Source organism: Gopherus evgoodei, chromosome 22, assembly GCF_007399415.2.
Source record: "Gopherus evgoodei ecotype Sinaloan lineage chromosome 22, rGopEvg1_v1.p, whole genome shotgun sequence".
Lineage (NCBI taxonomy): Eukaryota > Metazoa > Chordata > Testudines > Testudinidae > Gopherus > Gopherus evgoodei.
Genome location: NC_044343.1, coordinates 11,985,945 through 12,001,486, shown reverse-complemented (window position 1 = coordinate 12,001,486; position 15,542 = coordinate 11,985,945). Strand labels below are relative to the sequence as shown.

At 44.2% G+C, this 15,542-nt stretch overlaps 1 protein-coding gene across 11 annotated transcripts in view; it reads right to left on the bottom strand.

The window, feature by feature from the left end:
* TCF3 (transcription factor 3) overlaps positions 1 to 15,542 on the bottom strand; it is a 128,222-nt gene that overhangs the window by 93,251 nt on the left and 19,429 nt on the right. The window contains exon 1 of one of the 11 annotated variants that reach the window (XM_030540034.1): positions 8,496 to 8,593. The exons of the other annotated variants lie outside the window; for them this stretch is intronic. Within the exon in view, the coding sequence (XP_030395894.1) occupies positions 8,496 to 8,550 (55 nt within the window). The 5' untranslated portion in view covers positions 8,551 to 8,593. Of the gene's footprint in view, positions 1 to 8,495; positions 8,594 to 15,542 lie in introns of those variants that run through there. 11 annotated transcript variants of the gene reach the window in all.

The following is a 15,542-nucleotide window of genomic DNA, read 5'->3' as shown; positions in this document are numbered from 1 at the left end:
GACCATATTTCTTCTAGCAAGAGCACAAATGTGCTGAGAACCAGGGGGCTCCATCAGTACAAGCTCTCCAACTGCCTGATTGCCTGCCACCTCACAGACAAACAGAGCAATTCCGATTTGTCTAGGAGTTTCACAATAGCCCCAGGTCTGTGGCAGATTCCCGATGGTCTGCTTAGGGAGGCATTTGGAAAAGGAAAACGGGATATTACAAGTGTGCAAAAAACTATTCCCAACAAAATTCAAGGGCCCATTTTCCACTCAAAGCTGATTTATTTTGCGTGTGAACACTGCAACATTTTCAAAGTCTCAGAATTCTGCTTGGATAAACTTCAGGTTTCCCTGTGGAACCAGTGAATTCTGGAAAAGCCACATTTCTGGGCTTTGAAACTGGAGGTGAAGTAAATGCAGAATAATGAAAACATTCTACACCCTCAATGCTGCTCCTATCCCCGATGGAATGGTGTGGAGCTGCCCAAGTTAGGAAAATACTTTATGAGGGCAAAAGGGTAAGCAAAAGCTTGCATTTATCTAGGCTTAAAACAATAACTTAAAAATAACCAAGTGTTCAGTTTTGTGTTCCAAAGTAACAGAAACCGAGAAAACTTCTGCAGACCAAGGTGTTCTCTCTTCCTCTTCAGCTGTTTCACACAAAGATGACACAGGCCTGTATCCCAGTCACCCTAACACCAGAGGTTGATTACTACATCAGCAGAGAAGGAGACAGGGAAAAGAGAGCCTGAGGACAAGGAAGGGATCCCATTGAGGTATCCAAAAGTCAGCAACAGAACAAGGAATTCAAATCATTTTCATGTTAGTTTTACTCTTCAATTTAAAAATATATTAGGGGGACAGGAGGAATGGGGACGTACGCCATTTTAACATCAAGGTTTCACGTGCACAGATGGGAACTTGGGCATTGTTCTGATTCTCAATAGTTCTCAAAAGATGTTTACCCAACAGGCACTTTCCAAATGGATCATCAGAAAGTGCAGAGTTTACAAAACAAACCTTCATCCCACACTGATACCCCTATTATGCTTGGAGAGTCTTTGTACACTGACTTCCAGAGGGAAGCGTCTTAGAACAACGAGGAAGACCATTGTGCTTGGATATATAAAATTACCCTGGATAAATGCTGTATCACATAAGCTGGGAAAGGGGCAGCAGAAAGAAGCGGGAGTGGAGACAAAGAAAAGTAAGTTTGCTTGATTGACCATTTGAGGACAACACGATGGAGGAGATTTGGCACAAAGTCCCTTCTTCTGGGCACAAAAGAAAACAGAGCCACGAAGGACTTGCTGCTTTCTCACAAGTCACAAATTCACCCGTGACAAGCACTGGTGTAAGCTGCATGTCGGGTATCAGCCAGTCACAAAACAGGGTAGAAGGGCCAAAGTACTTCACCTGCACTGACTGGGCATGCAGCAGATGTGCAAAATGGGTAACTTGACATGTCACACAGGGGTGCCGCTAGAAAGGAAGCGCAGAAGCTAGAGGAACTGGGGAGCTGCTTTAACTTATGTCCATCCCTTTCTCAACGTTCTCCAGGCCAAATCCCAGTCTGGCTAAAATCGGTGCCACTTCAATGGGGGCTAGAATTGTCCTTTACAGGAGGAGACATTCCTCCCCAATACAAGAGACCCATTAACTCTGTGCACTACCTACATCCCAATTAAGCCCTCAAAATAAAGAAGGGGGAGGACTTAAATGCTGTGTAACCTTCATTCCAGCGCTGTGCACAGAGGTAACTTCCTACCTCCAGTGCCTACTATCCAGAAGATTTTAAAGTACAAAACAGCTCCTGATACTTTCCTTTACAAGAGCGTGGGAGCTAACCCCTCCAATTAACAGCACGGCTGGAGACCTGAGACTGTAGGATCTGTGCATTATAGCTTAGCGCCTGTCATGCTGGCTCCACTCATGGTGAGCCAATTATAGCCAGGTCTGTGTATTTGTAATTCATTGTAGGGATTCTTCCCACCTTTGCCTGACTCGGGAGGCTTTTCAGAATTAAAGCAACACCGGCAGTGGGACTGTCAACAGCCCAAATGCACAGTCAAGGGGGGAAGGCGGGAAGCATCCAACTGGCCTATATAATACTTGGAAGGAAAAGCAGGGTTTAAAAAAAAACGAGAGGGTGGTGAAAAAATCTCAGGAAGTCATCTAGTCATTCCTGCTTTTTACTGAAACAATAGACCCGGGATGCTGGCTAAGTTATAAATAATTCTGCTGGATACACAACACAAACACAAGAGAGGAGCAGGACAACTACCGGCTCATGGGAAGTGACTCACTACCTTTCCTACAACATACCCAAACAAGGACAAATTACACACAAAGGGCCATGCTACTGTTCCATCGAGTCTTGTTATTAAATGGACAATTACGTCATTAGCTATCCAACATCTTACGAGAAGCAGGGGGAAGCGAAGGAGACAGAAATTGTGATGGCTAATGGCCACTTTGAACACAAGTTAGCAATTCTGGTCACATTAATCGGCCCATGCTGTACTCCTGTGCAGCGTCTGGATGGCTGCACTACTAGAGTGCAAACATTGGAGGGGGCCAGACACAGTCACTTTCCAATGGTGTATTTACAATACCAAAGCAAAGTCATTTCAAACCAAACACACCACACAGCCTGACACTCTGGGACCACTACAAGAAAGTGCTCAGAATGGTGAAAATAATGGGAAGCCACTAACTCCACAACATCCTTCTCCTTTTAGAAAGGAAATTACCGTTGCAGTAGAATTTGGCAGTACTGCTGTGATCTGTTTTCCATCTTGGTCCACTGAACTATGAAAATAAATATCCAGCCTAGTAGAGCCAATGCACATTGGCTCTTGCTGCACAACTCCATTGGGATTGCGCTGGATGGGCACCTGATAGACATGCAAGCATCCAAACCAAAGTTCCCAAGTGCTGTTTATCTATTTAACCCCCATCCCACCCCATTACTGTAGTATCTGAGCCCCTCACCACCTTTACTGTAATTAACCTCTCCCCGGTGAGGTCAGAAAGTGCTATTATGGGTATAGTCCTCCCAGGGCCTGGGCTCCAGCCCAAGCCTGAACACCTACGCAGCCATTTTTAGCCCTGCAGCCTGAACCCCACCAGACAGAGTCAGCTGACCCAGGCCAGCCATCAGTCTTATCCCTGGGCAAACGCTTGCCCACGGTCACACAGGAAGCCTGCTGCAGAGCAGAGCACTAAACCAGAGTTTCCCCCAAGTCCCAGGCAATTGCCCTAAGCACTAAGCTACCCTTCCTCAACCATATGAAGAACTAGATGATCCAGGAACAACATTGAGCAGCAGTAATAGCGAGATATCTTTGTGCAAGAGTCATGGGAGAAAGGTCTTCCCAGCTATCCTTTTAGACAGCGAATGTATGGCACTTGCCTTTTTAAAACACTTTTCAGCTTGTGCTTCCTGACTTATAATTCCATTACCTGCATCTGGTAATGCAATCATCACAAACACAAAACCCCCAAAAAACTGTCAAAGATTGAGCTGAGTGGCCAAGAGAGGGAAACAGGTAATGGGACAACCAATTCCCCCCCAAAAAACATAAGATACACAACCCAGGACTCGCTCAATATTTTTCTGAAGCAAGATTCACAGAGGCAAAGGGGGTGAAATGAATCAGGACGTGAAATGAACTCTTTTTAGTTAAATAGCTACTTGCCAAATAAGTCAAGTAAAGCTCAGTAACAACCTTGCGTGTCCTTTTGCTACCTCAAAATTTAAAACAGGGATCTAGTCTACTTGGTTTAATTGTCCCTGCAGACAAGGAGAAAAATCCACTCTTCAGCTGAAGATAAAGGTCACTAGGGTAAAAAAAAAAAAAAAAAAAAAAAAAAAAAAAAAGCCACACACACACTATATATAAAGCCCAACTGAAGTAGGGACTTTAAAACCCTTTAAATCAATGCTGCAACTATATCTTAGGAACTCATATGGCCCTCATCATTGTAGTATGCAAGCACCTCACAATTGTAAATGCTTTTATCCACCGTGAGGCAGAGAGGTGCTGCTATCCACTTTCTGCAGATGGGAAACAGACACGGATGCTCAAGTGACTTGCCCAAGGTCACGCAAGAAGTCTGCGGCAGAGCAGGACGTAGACTGGGGTCTCCCAAATTTTAGGCTTGTATGTTGTTAACTACTGGACCATCCTTCCTCTCAGGTGACAAACAGATCATCTGGCCTCTGGACTATGCAAAGAGCTCCTCAAACTAGCACTGCCAAGGCAGTTACACCCCGGGAGTGTCTAAGCTAGGCTAGCTTTCATTGAAGTGTCCCACTATATCAGCTCCACCAGTAGGTGCGCTAGCATAGAGCGGGTCCTACTAGCACAGACATACTATCCAGTCCTGGGCTCAGGGCAGGTCTAGAATATGAGGTGGTCCGTGGCTCCCTGCACCACTGCTCCGGCTGTTGCTATAGCAAACGGTGGGAAGAAAAGAGTAACGCAGATTTGGCCTTTCACTCCTGCTCACCCCCCAAAAAAAAATATCAAGAAAATGCTGGAAATCAAAGGTGCCAGGAGTCATAGTAGCCAGGACATTCGTTTTGCTAGAAGGGAGTTTGCTATTGAAAATGACCCGCTTAAGACAAAATGCCAATTCCTCACTTCAGACTTGCCTCTTTGCATTTTGGAGAAGGCAGGGATGGCCACACAGCTAGACCTGTTAGTCTGAGGGTTGAGAGCAAGTGTGCAAGACACTGAGCTGCAACTGCAGGAACAAGGAGCTCTTGCTAAATACATTTAAAAAAACAAACAAGACACCAAATTTGATCGGAATGTACATTTATCTTCTGACAAAACGCCAGACTTGGAGGCCATTCATTTGGATAAAATCCAGTTCCACATTGAAATTCAGTCAGACTTTCAAATGCAAATATCAGGAGAAGAGCAACATATGGTGGAGGTTAGTACTTATTTTTCCTAATTAAATGGTATACTGCTGTTTTGTATAACAATGTTAATAGGGCGTTAACAAGCCTTTGGAAGGGAGACCCCGTCACTTAAAAAAAACCCACAGAGGTAGAGAGACTGGCAACTCCATGTTTTCCCTATGCTAGGAAGCAACTGTGTACTTAACCACATTTTTCCATGGTCTTGTTCATCGGTCAAGATAAGTCAACCCCCCACCCCCACCCCAGTCTCCCACTATTTAGAGATGGGAAGGGAATAGGCGCATTAGAGGGCTATAGGCCATATTGGCACAATCCAGCAGGTGAAAAGGCAATTGGCAAAACTCTGAATTCTCCTTCCAGAGCTTCTGCTCTCAACTATTGAAGCTGCCGTTCTGCTGATGTGTCACATACAGCATCCATTTTGGTTTAGGCAGCCTTTTGCACCCATGGAGATCTGCCAGTGGACTAGAACTCAAGCCCACTCACTCCCTTCTTAGGCAGGATGCTGGCCCATTTTTTGCCATAGTTTTTGACATGTCACCTACATCAGGTGCAGAATCTTCACCCACCGTGGAAAGGAGGGTTTTTCAAACCACAAAATCCGTGATGCAAAGGAGAAAGGTAAAGGTAGGAATTCTACCTCTCCACCCACAGGGAAGAACCAGGGCAGTGTGCATTCAATACTACAATTCAGAAAACATGTAGTCAGTCAGTCCAACCAGGAACATTTGGTAGGAAAATCTCAAAAGAGTGGGTTCTATTCAGGAAAGCAACTCTTAACAAGAGCCTCGTGAGGGTCCAGTGTTATACTGTGCAGCATCGGCCTTTCACAGAGAATCTGACACTCCTGCAAACTCTCAGCTCAGTTTCCAGATCCCAGGCATTCTTTCTTGCTGTGCACAGTCACAGATCAAAGATACTTCCCTTAGAAACACTGGGGTTTGCTTCTTGGTGGAATTGGACCTGGCAGTTGGAACTCAGTTAAGGAATGATCAAGGAACCAGAGAGGATGCAGCTCATGCTCTGATTGATGTGCCCAGCCAACAGAAGTAACAAACTTACTTTGCAACAGTAAAGCAGACATGTCTGACTACACATGGAGCAAGGGAGTGTGGGGATGCCATTTTTGGTCAGTTACATTTTAGAGTTAAATATGTACCGTTTTCAGGAAGCCACTCACTGTCCTGCAGACAAGATAAAGGAAGAAGCACAGATGCCTGGAAAATTTAAGTTTATGCCTCCTAAAGGTTAAAATTTTTCAAATGATTTTTTTCCATCAGCTCAAAAATTCAAAAAAATGTTGGATTTATAAAAAACTGTTCAAAGTAAAAAGAGCTGCCTCTTCTTCTCTCATTTTTTTCCTTTTCGCACTCCTAACTTTTGAAAATGTCCTCACTTTGAGAAGCAGCAGAGTTGTACAGGAAGTAAGTTAAAAGGCTGGAGGCGGGAGCCTGAAAAAAAGTCAATAAAACTTAAACAGTCACAAATCTGTACAGAAATGTGTTTAACACATTCCATTTTGAAACCTGCAGAATCAAAAGAATTTTAAAGATTTCAACATTTTTCATGATCCCCCTGCCAAACTTTTCAATGAGTTTTTCTCCTAAATCTATTGAAATGAGTTTGAGTTTTGTTAAATATCCTGAGCAGATGGCAGGAAAAATTCTGCTATTTAAAAAATTACAGTAGAACCTCAGAGTTACAAACACCTCGGGAATGGAGGCTGTTCATAATTCCGAACAAAAAATAGTTGTTTCAAAAGTTTACAGCTGAACACTGACGTAATACAGAAGAAAAATGCTGGTTTTAACCATCTTAATTTAAATGAAACAAGCACAGAAACAGTTCCCTTACCTTGTCAAATCTTTATTTTTAAACTTTCCCTTTTTTTTAGTAGTTTAAGTTTAACACAGTACTGTACTGTATTTTATTTTATTTTGGGGGGGCATGTCTCTGCAGCTGCCTGAATGCATACTTCTAGTTCCAAATGAGATGTGTGGTTGACTGGTCAGTTCATAACTCTGAGGTTCCACTGTATTTATCTCCCGATCTCATTTTTAAGTTTATCTTTAAATCCACCTTTAATTTAATCTTTTTAAAAGTGGGTTTACCCCTCCCTCCATGCCTTTAAGGCACATAAAGGCAACGCAAGACGGCTGAGGTGTGTTTTTCTTTTCTCTAGTTATTTTACATTCAAACCAACAGCAATATCCGACCTTCCCTGATTTTGCTAGATCTCAGAGTGAGGACACTGGACTTGACCTCCTTAGACAAAAAGGGGCTCTGAATTGTCAACAAAGACATCCTTCCTCCAAAATGCCTATTAGGCACAGAAATCAAAAACCTCCACAAAGTTCTAGACAGCCTAAAAGTGCCATCCCCTTGTTGCTTAAGTCTCTTTTTATGCTCTCTAGCACCATAAAATCTTTCAAGGCAGGCATGATTAGAATTTCTAATATAAAATAGGACATCAAATTCTAGGACTTTTGTACATCACAAAGCAGCAATGGGGGAGGGGGAAGAGGTCACACACCCAATTCTATGGCCTTCCCCACATCCCCATAAAAAGACCAATCTGTCAAGATTCTCTAGCCTAGATAAGCCAATTCCTCAACATCCATGGAGAGGCGTCTGCTGCATCTACCTTCTATGAGTAGAGAGAAAAGGCCAGTCCGAAGTTCAGAATTTGCTACAGAATACTTTCAGCATTGTCTACATACAGAAGATGCACCAGTTTACAACTTCTGGTGAGTGTTTATCCCGATTTAGTTAAACTGGTGCAAAAGGCTGTGCACAAACACTCAAAACAAATTTAGCCTAAACCTGTTCCCTAATCAGCTCAAACCAAACCAATATAAGAGACTGTCCACACAGGAAGTTGTAGTGGGTTAACCAAATGTATGTTTTTAAACCAAATTAGTAGACTGGTACAACCCCTTTGTGTGGGCCCACTTATTTCAGTTCAAGAGTTTAGTTTAAACTTATTCCCAATTGACTTCAGCTAAACTGAAATAAGCCACTCAGACTGAAATAAGTCTCCATACAGAGGGTTGTACCAGCTTAAATTGGCTTAAAAACATGCATTTAGTTAAGACTGAGCAAGTAAGTGTGTGCAGACAAGCCCTGCGTTAGTCTGCAAGCCAGTGTCTGCTTGGACAGCACCTCGTGTACTTGCGAAGATGTAGAAATAAGAAGCCCAAGACTGCTCAGTATGCATCAGAGTAAGACGGAAAACTGTCTAGTCTTGTAAATTAAAACCCACTGAAACGAGAGTTAGCCCAGATACTACCCTGGTGAAAGCAGCAAAGAATCCTGTGGCACCTCACAGACTAACAGACGTTTTGGAGCATGAGCTTTCGTGGGTGAATACCCACTTCCTCAGATTCACCCTGGTGAATGCGCTGTCAGCTTTAACATAAACCTGCCCCCTTAAACGTCTCACCCAAAGATAGCACCACCAAAATGAAGCACTCCCTCCACACAACCCGTGTTGCATTAGGTCACCGGCACTGCCCAGAAGCCCTAGAGTTCATCTACACAGTGAAACAGCTATTGTGGAGTAGAAGTGTACCTGGATCCACTTTGGAAGCGGATGAAGCTGACCCATACGAAGGCACTCGTCGCATGGAGTAACAGGGTCCCCATGGGGAGCTAATGCATAATAGCTATTGTGCTTTTAATTCTGTACAGCACCTAGCACAATGGGGTCCTAGTCCATGCTGGGCACTCCTAGACATTACAATACAAATAGGAAATCATAAATAACTTCTCCACATAGACAAGCCCCCTACTCTCTGTGTAACTCAAGCTCTCACTAAGTGCACAGGAAGGCCATCACCAGCTGGGCTACACTTCAACCAGAGCTCGTTCTGCGGCACCACTGCCCATCGACAGATGCTCAGTGGCGCCCCAAAGAAAATGTCCCCAGAACATCATGCCCACATTTGCCTCAGGTAATCTCTTACTCTCAGTCCCTGCTACATTTTCCAGTCCCCATACAATTAAGCATTCAGTGCTGCTATATATTTCACACTGCATTTCATGCCTCATTTGGTAACAAAATTAATTAAATTTTAAGTCAACACCGAAGGACTACAGTACCTTTCCCCCTCCCGCTCCCCCCCACCCCTCCATGGCATACAGAGCTCAGCTTGTTGAAACTAATATTCTAATCAAGACTGCCAAAGTATTGTGGAACTATCTCTGTATGGGGAGGGCAAGGTACAGATGCCTGCCATTCGCCCTCATCCCCCTCTGCACACACTAGAACTACCTCCCATTTGCTTCACCGTGTCTCTGTAGAGCCCTTCAATTCCCTGGTGTGCCACCTTTTATTGAACACCAGGAGTGGTTGCATTAACAGTGGCCACTTTTTAAACTTTAATTGCTCTGGGGAAATAAGCCTCCTGCACTGCCTGTCTTGAACAGTGGTGAAGTGGGTGCAAAGCAGCCAATGGGCACTCACTTGTGTGGCTTCAAGCAGCTCTCTCCCCACTGGAAAGGGATTGACCTAGCAAAGGGCATCCCAAGGCAGGCTGCCCCTTCGCCCACTAGCCTCCCAGAACTGCATACATCCAGCTGGCCTAGTGGCAGGCTCTAGCCTATGGTGCTGCTTCATGTCATGGGGAAGACCTGGCAGCTGAAGAGAAAGTTATACAGATGTTAGTCACATTGCTCAATGCACTCAGATACTATGGTGATGAATGGTATGAGAATGGATAGAGAACAGAACAGTATCCAAAATGCAGCCAGCCTTCCTTCTTCCAGAAGAGACAGCTTACTGCAGTGCCTCTGAAACTTTTCTGTACACAACGCTCTTCTCTAGATCAGGGACCTCCTTTTCCCTTTAGCTGGGACTCCTCTATTATTTAGCAATGTGGGAAAGGGCAGGGTGGCCACCACCCACCAGGTTGAGAACCTGATATGCAAAGATGTGGGCAAGCGTCTGGCGTAGCCAAGGCAGCTAAAGATTCTATGTAAACACACTGCTTTGCAACACAGAAGATGGGGTTTCATGCATTAGAACCTCTGGTCCGGACAAGCGATGCAGAGGCCAGTTATGGATTATGGACTTTTGAGCTTCAGCAAGAACAGGGAAGGATGGAATCCAGGGATTCTTGCCTGAAATGCAGGTGCAGACTCACAATAAGTCAAGGCGGACAGAGGAGCTATGTAAACTAGTGAGTGCCAGGGTCAGGAGAAGCAGCAGCTAATTAAAGTGACCCAGTCTGGTTTGAGGGAAACTACTGTGTGTTGGGGAAGTGGTGGGATGATCTGATGCTCTCCCATTAGCCCACGGAGGGTGTGACAACCCCCATCAGAGCCTCATGGGCCTGTGATTCAGTAAACAAGCAGCACCAAAATCCACTTTCAGTGCAGATTTGTGGCTCAGCAGAGTGCTGCTGCATTTTACATACACACTAAAAAGAAAGACAGACAGACATCAGTACGTTCCTAATGGGGATTTAACAAGCCCAATTCAAAACCTGGATCTCAGAGCCATAGTTATACATCCCTCTGTACATATATGAAATAAAAACTTGCAAAGGAGGCTGTGGCTCACTGGGGCAGAGACATAACTTCTTGTGTGTTTGTACAGCCCTTAAAATGCAGGTTCTGAGCCCAGCTGAGGACTTCGGGCAATGCAGTGACAGAAGGAATTCTTACCAGCATCCTTCAGAGGCATTAAAATAAATGTCTAAACCATGTCACAGCAAAAGCCATGCAGAGTAAAACACAGCTCAGTGTAGGTGTTAAATTCTATGCCGGGGTGGCCATACTGCAGCTCGCAAGCCCAGTAAAGTGTGGCTCAAGGAGCCCCCCACCCCTTCCCGTTCTTCACCTACCACACGTGGGGAGAGGAGCACAGGCCTTCTGCCCAGCGGGGAGCAGGGGCAGCCCGGTGGGGAGCATCTGCCAGGGTTTGGGGCTTCAGCAGGAGCAGGCCTGGAGCCCCACGCTGCAGCAGTTGCCTCCTACAGGGCGGAAGCCACGAGACCCCTCTCTCCACATGCTAGAGGTCCTACCCCTACCAACTTGCCACAGGGAGGAAGCCCCAAGCCCCGGCAGGTTTGCCCTGGCTCTGAAGATTGTCGTATGTGGTTCGAAGGATCATTAACTTTGGCCATCTCTGTTCTATGCATATTTCTCTCTCTCTCTCACACACACACACACGTGAGCAAGTTAAGCCTGCCATAACTATGAATATCCTGACTTCTGCAGACGTTAAATATCCCTCTAGTACTAACTTAATTAAATTTAGTTTTGCAGATGAATTTAAAATAAAGAATTCCTATACAACTGAAGGTGTGATTTAGGTACACACTGTGCTTTCTGGAGCCGGGTCCCCTACAGAGCATGCAGAATTTGAAATTAGCAGCACCAAGGTCCAGCAGAAATGCTTGCCAGACCCGCTGAGCCCCTTCCAAAGCCATCTTCCCTTTTTGGAAGGAGCCCAGTCAGCCTGGAAAGCTTTCAGTTGTGACAGTGAGCCAACTGCAAAATTTTGCCTATGCAATACAGCAGAATTCGATATGATCATGTGATCTAATGATTATACATTCAGATAGCCATCGTACAGGGACTCAGGAGCAGGGGTGACTGGCCAGAGTCCAGACTAGCCAGGCAACATCTTTACCAATTTAGGACCCAAGCCTGCAATATGTACAGTACTTACACACAATCCCATGTCAGCAGGGTTTGAATTGGGCTGACAGGGCTGCACGTGGTATTCTAGACAACAAGACGACAATCTTTCATTTAAAAATAACGGGCTCCAGCTCTCATGGTTGCAAAGAAAAGATTGAAAATGTGACAATACAAACAAAAAAACATGACACAAAGTAGGTGATTTTTCAATGCTTATGTCTTTTTCCTCATTTTTGGTAAAGAGTATTTTGAGGCTGCAAGGGGATTTTTTTCTTCCTTTTTTAAAAAGTTTCTTGAAACACATTACCATGCATTTGCCCTCACTGAGTACTAAGTCCTGGTCACCACACAGCTCTGGTATCAGTATGACTAAGTTATGGATGTGATTTCCCCCCATCTTCCCTCCCACCCCCAGCCCCTCAATAATTATACTGGTACAATCCCCAACGTGGATGCACTTATAGTGGTACTACCCTTCTTATCCAGAGGGGTTCTACTGCTTTAGTTAGACCAGCACAGTTACAGGGGCACAATTTCTGTTTGCAGACAAGGCCTGAGTCAAGTCTGAAGTTTGTAATGAGAAGCTGTTGGTTAGGAGAGTGTAATAAAGCTTTGGAGATACCAGAGGCCGGGGGAAGAGAAGAAGAGTGCTTTTCTTCACTTCAGAATTTTTCAGATGGACAAAAATGTTAAACATGCCTCTCTCTCACCCCACTGCCCTCCTCCCTCAATTTTTCTTTCTAGGTAGAAAAACTAGCAAAAGAATTTTCAGCCCAAAGGGTGAATTTTTTCCCCTTCAGGAAGTTAAATGCACACAAAGACAAAAGATAAATTAGAGTAATAAGTCACCAGGACCAGATGGTATTCACCCAAGAGTTCTAAAGGAACTCAAAATTGAAATTGCAGAACTAGTAACTGTGGTGCGTAGCCTATCACTTAAATCAGCTTCTGTAGCAGATGACTGGAAGCCAGCTCCTGTGATACCAATTTTTAAAAAAAGGCTCCAGAGGCAATCCTGGCAATTACAGGCCGGTAAGCCTAACTTCAGTATCAGGCAAATTGGCTGAAACAATAGTAAAGAACAGAATTACCAGATACATACATGAACATGATTTGTTGGGAAAGATTCAACAGGACTTTTTAAAAGGAAATCATGCCTCATCAATCTATTATAATTCGGGGGGGGTGAGGGGGAAGTAACAACAAACATATGGACACGGTGATCCAGTTGATAAAGTGAATCTGGACTTTAAGAAAGCCTTTCAGAAGGTCCTTCACCAATGGCTCTTAAGCAAAGTAAGCAGTCATGAGATAAGAGGGAAGGTCCTCAAGGATCAGTAACTGTTTAGACGATAGGAAACAAAGGATAGGAATGAAAAAAAAAGGTCAGTTTTCACATGGAGACAGATAAAGAGTGCGGTTCTGCAGGGATCTGTATTGGGACCAGTGCTGTTCAACATATTCATAAATCGTTTGGAAAAAGGGGCAAACAGTGAGGTGGCAAAATTTGCACGATACAAAATTACTCAAGGTAATTAAGTTCAAAGCAGACTACAAAGTTACAAAGGGATTTCACAAAACTGGGTGACTGGGCAATAAAATGGCAGATGAAATTCAATGCTGATCAATGCAAAGTAATACACCTTGGAAAACATAATCCCAACTATACATACAAAATTGATGGGGTCTAAATTAGCTGTTACCATTCATGAAAGATCTTGGCATCATGGATATTTCTCTGAAGTCATCCGCTCAGTGTGCAGCGGCAGTCAAAAAAAGCTAACAATGTTAGGAAAGGAATCAATAAGATCAAAAATATCTGAGCCACTATATAAATCCAAGGTATGCCCACACCTTGAATGCTACGTGCCATTCTGGTCACCCCATCTCAAAAAAAGATATATTAGAAGTGGAAAAGGTTCAGAGAAAGGCAATAAAAATGATTAGAGGGATGAACAGCTTCCATATGAGGAGAGATTAAAAAGACCGGGACTGTTCATCTTGGAAGAGAGACTATTAAGGGGGTATATGACAGAGGTGTATAAAATCATGACTGGTGTGGAGAAAGAAAGTGTTATTTACCCCTTCACATAAAAGAACCAAGGGTCATCCAATTAATTTAACAGGAGCAGGTTTAAAATAAACATCAGGAAATACTTCTTCACACGTCGCACAGTCAACCTGTGGAACTACTTGCCAGGGGGTGTTGTGAAGGCCAAAACTCCTGGGTTCACAACAGAATTAGATCAGTTCATGGAGGAGAGGTCAATCAATGGCTATCAGCCAAGATGATCATGGATGCCACCCCATGCTCTGGGTGTGCTAAACCTCTGACAGACATAAGATGGGACTGGATGACAGGGGATGGATCACTCAATTGCTCTGTTCTGTTAATTCCCTCTAAAGCACTTGTCATTGGCCACTGCTGGAAGATAAGATACTGGGCTAGATGGACCATTGGGCTGACCCAGCAGGGCTGTTCTTATGTTCACGGGTAATGAACATGCCTTCTCAACCATAAGTACAGAACTGTCAGTACAATACTATATTGTTATATCTCCAATTACCAGAGAAATATTTGTATTTGTTCTTGGAGCATCTTTGTTTTGAGTGATAACATGGTCACCTTCGCTGCACTCCTTCTAGAAACATGTATCAGAGGGGTAGCCGTGTTAGTCTGGATCTGTAAAGAAGCAAAGAATCCTGTGGCACTTTATAGACTAACAGACGTTTTGGAGCATGAGCTTTCGTGGGTGAATACCCACTTCTTCAGATGCATGTGGTGGAAATTTCCAGGGGCAGGTATATATATGCTAGCAAGCAAGCTACAGATAACGAGGTCAGTTCAATCAGGGAGGATGAGGCCCTGTTCTAGCAGTTGAGGTGTGTAAACCAAGAGAGGAGAAACTGGTTCTGTAGTTGGCAAGCCATTCACAGTCTTTGTTCAATCCTGAGCTGATGGTGTCAAATTTGCAGATGAACTGAAGCTCAGCAGTTTCTCTTTGAAGTCTGGTCCAAGTTTTTTTGCTGCAGGATGGCCACCTTAAGGTCTGCAATAGTGTGGCCAGGGAGGTTGAAGTGCTCTCCTACAGGTTTTTGTATATTGCCATTCCTAATGTCTGATTTGTGTCCATTTATCCTTTTCCGTAGAGACTGTCCAGTTTGGCCGATGTACACAGCAGAGGGGCATTGCTGGCATATGATGGCATTGGTGGATGTGCAGGTGAATGAACCAGTGATGGTGTGGCTGATCTGGTTAGGTCCTGTGATGGTGTCGCTGGTGTAGATATGTGGGCAGAGCTGGCATTGAGGTTTGTTGCATGGATTGGTTCCTGAGCTAGAGTTATTATGGTGCGGTGTGCAGTTACTGGTGAGAATATGTTTCAGGTTGGCAGGTTGTCTGTGGGAAAGGACATGTTTCTCTTACTGGATTAGAATTCTGTTGTGTCTGCCTCAGGATCTCCCCTTCTCCCCTCCTTCCCCATCGCTTATTTTTAAAAAAACTTTGGAAGACAAATACTGGGGAGGAAAGAAAAAAGGAAAAGCCTTGTCCCAGTGTTTCTGACTGCAGAGATGCAAGAACAGCCACTGCAAAGGCAAGGCAAGTGCTAGGAGCAGGAATGTGTATTCAAGAATATAATGAGGGGGATCAGAGACTGAAGAGTGAACTGAGGTGTTACTTTAGATTAATGGAGACAAGTGTGAAGATATTACTCCTCTCTTTGTTCTACACAGGATGTTACTTTCTGCCAGTTAAAATTCCCTTCCCTCACCTCCAGAAATGCTCCTCTTTCCCCCCAGCCCCTCCATTTTTTTTAATCCCACTTTCTGTATCCTGGTCCATGGCTTTTCAGAATCAGCACCAAGGAAAGTGGAGGAAGAGACATCTCCCCTGCAAAGTTCTATTTGTGAGGCAGGGCACAAAGAAGTGGGCAAAAGAATTAAAAACTAAGTGACTAAGGGTACGTCT